We start from the raw sequence: 7,969 nt of genomic DNA on the forward strand, positions 1-7,969 counted from the left end.
TTCCCAGAGTGCGTGAACCTCCACCGGTAGCGTATTTCTCACCGGTTCGCGTGTCGACTAAATTATCTGAAAATCTCTCAAATATATAGCAAAACAATTAATGGTCACAAGCTTGATTTAATCAATGTTGGGTTAGGTTGGCCGCGGGAGCAGCCCGAGGGACGATAAGATGCGGAAATCAATATCTGGCAGGCCGCGAAGTGAGCCCGGCTAGAATCCCTTTGGTGGCCATAAAGCATTTAGGGATTATTAGGAAGTTTGTAATTGTATGCCTTCCCAATTTTGGTAACGCGACATTAAGCGTGCACGTTCAACCCCGCGTCACATTCAGAAATGTCTTCGTCTAGAGGCACGCCTGACCTATTTGTTGGATTATAGTTTCCATCGTTGTCAGTTGCAGATTAGTTCCAACTGGAGCCAAAGATATAACTGATGAAAAATCTATACAATGCGAACAAGTGTTTTGTTCCACCTCGCTCGAATGTAACTACTGCAAAGCGGCAATGCACGTGGTCTACTTGGCAGAGTGACAAAATTGAGTCATAACGAGTATCTATTCTACCGTTAAATGGATATTGTTGCAAATTTACAGCAGTTTCCCTGCAAACACGTACGAATTTAAAAAGGCCACCCCTTGACTTCCACAACGCTTTTCTGTGTAACCTGCGCCTCTACTCGCTTCAAACGTGAACCGCTTTTCATTTTACCCACCGCGTTGGTTAATATTTTCATAGTTTCCCTTCCGGTTTCAAACTAACCTTCTCTAAAAATAGATTCCTCAAACCTATATCTACGTTGGCACACAACGTCATCAATAAAACTAGTAGAATCGGAAAGGATCAGTTTTCAAAATATTCTATATAAGCCTTGAGCGCGTGCCAAAAGCCTTACCCATTTTTTAATGGCATTACATTGAACTTCAATACAATTCCTAGCTAGTAGAGCGTTCTGCTTCTGTTGTAAGCTAATGGTTTCCCTAGTTCAAGCAATAATGGCCTCTTCTAGTGTAAGCAATTATTTCCAACTCAAATCGAATGTTAAATTTTCCAGTGCTGGAAACTATAGCAAATCTGGTAGTGAGTTTGTAATTGTAGCACCTCAGTTGTGTAATATACTGATCTCATTTTTATAGGATACTACTTATGCATAGTATTCGGAAGGGTAGTCGGTTTTTTCAACATTCTTTCCTCTACTTTAATCTTAGTGTAAAGAATAGAATAGTGAGACAACCTCCATGTACGTTTTGGAAACCGCTTATTTAAGAGTTATAGATGTCGCGCGCGTGTCAATATTACCATCCACTAAAGATTGTTGGTAAAAAAATACAGATTCTTTTCTCGAAATGATTACGCTACTCAACGCTAGTACTGTACAGAAATCTGCAACATGAATGATAAATAAACTACCGCTCTTTTACAGCAAGGTACACAGGACAATGAAGCTATTGTTCATGAGCGCGGGTATGCGATGATGTCATCCAGTATAAGATTACAATAAATTCTGTATACACATTTGATTATTTTTGTTCGCAGACTTTTAATCTCCTTTCCTGTGAACTTGATAGTTGTAATTTTTCTTAAAACTGGTTAAAATATTTCCCATTCAAATCTATGAAAAAAAATTTCGCCAAATGATCTGAAATACGGGCTTTGAATATTTATTATGATTTATGGTTTACTTAATAAATATACATTTTAGAGCAAAACTTCTGCATATCGACCCGAAACTCTAATCAGAATACCAAATTTTGCTTCAAAACTGTGCTGAAATATAATTCGTACAAAAAGGGTACGAAAACTCAAAAATTTCATAATCATTATTGTGTTTTAATGTCAGATAATAAACCTTCTTATAAAAAAAATGTAATGCTCTATACGGAACAACTCATACCTAGCTAGACTCATACCGTTGAGTGAATACTCAATGCTCATACCTTTTCCATAATTTCCATAATCTCGAATTGGGTAACGCAAGATAGTTGATCCATAACGGAGATGAGCGTATACACTGTGTCCAAGATAAGGATGTCTATCATGGGGATTTCCGAAACCATTCAAACCATAGAAGGTATGAAGATAGTCTAATTAAGGAAAAGTTGCGCAATTAACCACCATACTTTAAAGAAAACCAAAAAATTCCGATATCAGAAAAACAGAAATTTCCCGATTTCGTTTTTATTTTTTTCTGATGGCATTTGAATAGATACAAAAAAATAACAAACACTTTGTCATTGCCAGTGTTAACAAACACTATTTCGGTTTAAAAAAAATGCGCTTTATCTGCACAAGAGTTGTGCACAATCTATACTTGTTTGTATCTGTTCAAATAACATCAGAAAAAAATGAAAACGAAATCGGGAAATTTGGGTTTGTCCGGCATATCTTTGGAACCGGAAGTAATAGAAATTTTCTGGTTTTCTTTAAAGCATGATAAATACTTGGTTTGTGCAACTTTTCCTCAAATTGACTATCGTCATACCTTCTATAGTTTCGTAGATCCCCATGATTAACATTTTTATCTTGGACACAGTGTATACTGTAGGTTTCGTATCGTTTGTGTCCGTCCTTTTTACCGCGCCATAATTCGGAAACATGGGCGAATTTTTGAATTCCGTGTTCGGAAACAGTTAACTAAAGGCTACAGTTTGTCGACATTAAACAGACAAATCGGTTAGCTCATCTCAAAGCAAGCGCGTACACTCAGGCTACAAGTACGATACTTATGGAGGTTTATTACCACCCGCACGTTAGTGAGGGAGGTATTGCATTGGGATAAAAAAAACTACCTCTACTTTTTTGACGGAAATACACCAGAAATCCGAATCAAACAAAATCTCAATGATGTCGGTCTGTCTGTCGGTTCCGTCTGTATTCCCATTTCTGACTAAGCGGCTGAACTCAATTTTTGTACACATATTCTTAGACATGAAGATGAAAGAAAGGACTGAAAAGCTTTTGGGCATAACGCGCATGCGGAGGTGTGCGGGTGGTATCTGTGCTAGTCTAAAACACTATTAATAAAGTGGCTTTAAGAAATGTGTTATTCAACGCCATATTCGAAAAACTTTCACAACTCCTGGGGGATAATCAGGAACTGTAATCATATCTATGAATATTTTACTTGGTATTTGGAATATGATTGATCCTCCTCCTCCGTTGCTAAAGGTGTAGGCTTTATAACCAGTGTGGCGCTGTCTAAACTCCTTTCTAACTCTTCAGGAGAAAATTCAGTATTCAGTAGGTATCAAAAATAAATAGTACCATAGAGGAAATACAATTAGTACCTATCTGTTTTTACAAGTTGCTATACAATTTTTATGACTCTTTAGGAAATACTCGAAACTTTAAAAATGGTCACCAATATTTTGTTCTTGAAATACGAAAAAGCATCTTTCTGTTTTTGTTCTTATCAATCTTATCACAAAATCTCATTACAGAACGGTTTATAATGATTAAGGAACTCCGGTTGGAACTTCAACATTTCACCAAAAAAATGTACCTATTTTGAGTTCCAATTTCCAAAAGTAACTTCTATTGTTATTAATAAAAGTACCTCATACACCCTCAACGGTAAGATGAAAAACCGGCGTTTAATCTTTTAATTGTAAGGTTTAGAGCCAATAAATTTATTAGGAAGATAAGTAGCCGAGCTATTGTATCAACATCATGGAATGTATCCAGAATGGACACGTGATTGGGGCGTAAAAAGACTTGAAATTTGCATTACGCAAAATAAAGTTTTAAAACTAAAAATATGAACATGGTAATTCCGATACAAAAGAATCCTCGAAAGCTTTCTTATTATAACGTGTCAACCCTACTAGTTTTCCTGTTATAAATTGCCTATCAAAACAATTTTAGGCATTTACATTTAAGTGCAGTTTACGTTAGGTATGTCATTTTGCTTAGGATTTCTCTCGCGAGTTGCAATATTTTCGGCTCCCATCATACTTATTCGTAATTGTTGGTAGCAAATCGGATAATGTAAACAGAAAACCACCAAAACAACCCCTAACAAAACTCGAAAGAATAATCGTATGAAAAATTGTACGGGAAATCGTAAGCAAGATCACGTAAAGTAAACTGCAGTTTAGATTAGATATTTTCAAAGTTATTAAAGGAGTATCCCAAACTCTAAGCAGAACTAGAAAATTTCACCAAAAAATAGGACAAAATACCTACTTCCTCTGGTAGCTCTTGGAAGTTGGAGTTGACAAATATAACTATTTTTTCTTGTAAAGATTAGGATCTTTGTCTGTTTTGGACAACGCCTCAATCGTTCTAAAACTGTTCGTATCAAGATTTGTTATCATTTTATTCTTATAACTACATATAGGTCTTCTAGTATAAAACCATTCGCAGGTAGCCGCCCATTGCAAAACTTATGTCTTTTCCTTTGCTCAGTGGTAGAGCGTTAGGCTTATACAGGCGGAGGTCGGGTGTCCGAGGTAAGAATTTCCTTAGATCAGTTTCGAGTATTCTGCCGGCTACTCCGAATTAGGTTTTCCTGCAGTTTTCCGAATTTGTAAGGTCGGGAACATATAAATAATAAGAAAACTATGCAAAATCTTTGCTTTTGAAACTGAGGAATACGAAAAAAATCCTTATGTAGAGACGTACCTATAGTTCACGTTGAACTGGTTCTGTGTAAAATGTGGGGTGTCCCTTCAATGGCACTAAAGTTTTTTGTGATAAAGATTTGCAACTCTCTTTAAAATAGGGAAATGGCTATTTTAAGAACTGTTTCGGTAGTTTTGTTCTGAGCAGAGTGCAGAACCGCAGGCGTATACCGGGATGGTGCCTTGAACAACGCACCATAGGAAATTCAATAGTAATTTCTTCATTTCTGATTATTGGCTTCCCTAATTATTTTAGAGATAAAGTCTATTTAGGTTTTTTGTAGAGAAAAAAATTACGAATCCATGCATACTATGGCTTTTAATTTTTTGAACTTTAAAACCCAGAAATTGCATAACTAAAAACTGGCGCTTTTAAGCAAATCAGTGATGCCATGGTAGTTTTGCGATCAAACAAAGCTCACTGATGGCGCTAATGGGAAATACAGACTTTATAAACGCGTCAGTTTTTAATTTTTAAATTTTTACTGTTTCTGAATTAATAAAATAGAAAACAAAAGTATCTACAGGTTCGCAATTTTTTTCTCTACAAGAAACCTAAATAGACTTTATGTATTTCTAAAATAATTACGGGAGCCAATAATCGGCAATTAAAAAATTACTATTGAAGTTCCTATGGTGCGTTCGTCAAGTCACCACCCCGTATAATAAGATTGAGCTATGTACCTATAAGTAAAAAGTGATTTCATATTTGGCAATTCTTTTTGTATTAATTTTTGGGGGAGCTAATTTAATGATTAAGTAATAAGACTGTAGGATTAGTGATGATATCCAGAAGAAGTTCACCTTTGGCACAATGAGAACCGCCCTGGAACCGCCTAAAGAAGACCCTCCTAAAAAAACTCGTTCTAAGGTTTTGTTTGAACTTTGTTGGAGGCATCCAGATCCATAACTCGAAATAAAATTGTCAAGTTCAGAAGAGCCTACTCCTACAGCTATTAAATTGTTCGCACATTGTAAATTAAATAACACAGGAATGAATTTTTTTGCGTGCGTTCATCTCGTAACATTTGAAATATTAAGGTAGGTTATTTAAACGAGGTCTGTCAACCGGTCTGTAGAATGTGATGACTCAGTTGACGTACTCGAGAATGTAATAAGAAAGGAGCATTATCGTCGGAATGTTTGCATGGATTAATTTACCTCTTTATTTTTCTTACGCATAAAAATGAGATAAAAGTAGGTATAATATTCCTTCTGTAAATTCGCTTTGCAAAACGCGCCATCTATTCTAGTGTAGCGCCAAGTGGCAATTTATTGTTAAGAGTTTGTAACATCGGTTACTTTTAAAATCCACGACTTCTGCGCCCCCCTTGCAGATTGCCGCGTCCAGAACTAAAAAATCTCGATGTCCAAATCGGTTACCTTTTTTTTCCGTAAGGTTGTTTCACTATTCTATTCTTACACTATGGTTCAGCTTATACTGAAAATTACTCAGTTCTCTTCCACTGAACCTATAGTGAATGTTTAAATGGCAACATAATTACTATAAAATTAGTATGAAAAAAATGAAACAAATATGCAACTATTATAAAACTTTACTGACAGTAAGTAAACTTTGTGTTCCAGGATGCAGTAAAGCTTCAAAAAGTGATGCAAATGAAAGTTCAAGAACTACTTGACATAGATCAGGTAACACACAGAGTCACTAACAAAAATCGAAAGGTATGCTACTGCACAGCTTTATGTGTTGCTTTATTATTTGAAGCATGTTCCTATTAGAGATTGTAATTTGTTTCGTAGTTACGTTATATTTTACAGGTAAAACAAATTTGAATGGTTACATGAACATGATTAGGTGTGGTGGTGTACCTTTTTTCGCATTTAACTTAGTTTTTCTTTAAATCGCACTCATCTCATGTTCTACTATTCTTTCATTTACTTTAGAACATTTTCGATAATCGATATTTTTGTAGGTGGTTTTCTTTTATCATTTTACAGTATTTTTGATTTGTATTTATTAAGCATAGCTGCTTATATATCATTTGTGCCATGCCGTTTTGTTTTTCCAATTTCGTTTATACTCGTAGGATACAGACAGTGATGCAGATAATGAAGACAAGGTAAGAAGGAAACCTGGCGTGAAATCAAAATTATTAATGGGCATATCACCGGGCCGGGGACGTCCGCCAAAGGACTCCGTTCCTCTAAAAAGGCGCTTGCATAATCTTGCGAAGTTTATGTTAGACTATGTGGTATGTTTTATTAATCATTTATTTAATTCAAGTTAATTTGTTCATGTTCAGTATACATTATGTAAAATTTTTCTCGTTAGTGTGAGGATGGCAGAAAACCGATGTTGGCATTCATGGAGAAACCGTCGAAAAAGTTATATCCTGATTATTACGAGGTGATTGCAGAACCGATTGACTTTTTGGAAATAGAGGGAAAAATAAGAGCCGAACAGTACTCCAATGAAAGCGATTTGGTTAAGGATTTTAAACTCATGTTTGCAAATTGTCGTCAATACAATGAAGAAAATTCAACGATTTATGACGATGCCAATTTACTCGAGCGGGTCTTGACTGAAAAAATTGGTCAACCCATTCCAGTGGTAGTCGAAAAACATGAGAGGAAAACTGTACCTCGAATGTACGCATCTTATTTTACACAATTGTTGTTTACCTGATTCCCATGTTGCAGAGCACGTCCACGCAAGATTCAAACCCCAACTGAGAAAAACTGTAGAACATTATATGAAACTATTCGAGATTATAAAGAACCAAAACTAAATCGCCAACTGTCACAAATATTTATGAAATTACCATCGAAACTAGTAGGGCTGTACTTTATAATAACTTGTTACTATGATCTATTTTTAGGATTATCCGGATTATTATGAAGTAATAAAAAGTCCGATTGATATGGAGAAAATTTCGCAGAGGGTTAAAGCAAATTATTACGAAACTTTAGACGATTTAGTGAACGACTTTAATGTTATGTTCGACAATGGATGCAAGTATAATGAACCTGATTCACAGATTTATAAAGACGCATTAATTCTGCAACGTGTCTGTTTGCAAACAAAATTGCAACTCAAAGAGGACGATGATACCGTTCCTGATGTTCCTGCAGCAATTCAAGATCTATTACTGAATCTTTTTACTAACGTGTATAACCATCAGGATGCGGAGGAACGCTGCTACTCGGATTCAATGGCCGAACTTCCTGAGCATGACGAAGTCGATGGAAAAAAGTAAGACCACTCCTGTGTTTTTTTTGTTCTATAGCGCTTTTTGTAGGGTTCGAGCACTTTCGTTGGACTTAATAAAAAGAAGACTGGATAAGGGTTTGTATAGGCGTTTAGATACGTTTCAAGATGATATGTTTGCA

The 7,969-nt window shown here is 35.7% G+C and overlaps 1 protein-coding gene across 1 annotated transcript in view; it reads left to right on the forward strand.

The window, feature by feature from the left end:
* The first annotated feature begins 6,186 nt into the window (after positions 1–6,186).
* Positions 6,187–7,969, forward strand: part of LOC116163874 — a 7,265-nt gene continuing 5,482 nt past the window's right edge. The window contains exons 1-6 of the mRNA XM_031478004.1: positions 6,187–6,268; positions 6,667–6,831; positions 6,912–7,228; positions 7,280–7,412; positions 7,459–7,832; positions 7,879–7,966. Of these exons, the coding sequence (XP_031333864.1) occupies positions 6,230–6,268; positions 6,667–6,831; positions 6,912–7,228; positions 7,280–7,412; positions 7,459–7,832; positions 7,879–7,966 (1,116 nt within the window). The 5' untranslated portion in view covers positions 6,187–6,229. The remainder of the gene's footprint in view (positions 6,269–6,666; positions 6,832–6,911; positions 7,229–7,279; positions 7,413–7,458; positions 7,833–7,878; positions 7,967–7,969) is intronic.

The sequence above is a fragment of the Photinus pyralis genome, unplaced genomic scaffold (assembly GCF_008802855.1).
Source record: "Photinus pyralis isolate 1611_PpyrPB1 unplaced genomic scaffold, Ppyr1.3 Ppyr1.4_LG2, whole genome shotgun sequence".
Taxonomy (NCBI): domain Eukaryota; kingdom Metazoa; phylum Arthropoda; class Insecta; order Coleoptera; family Lampyridae; genus Photinus; species Photinus pyralis.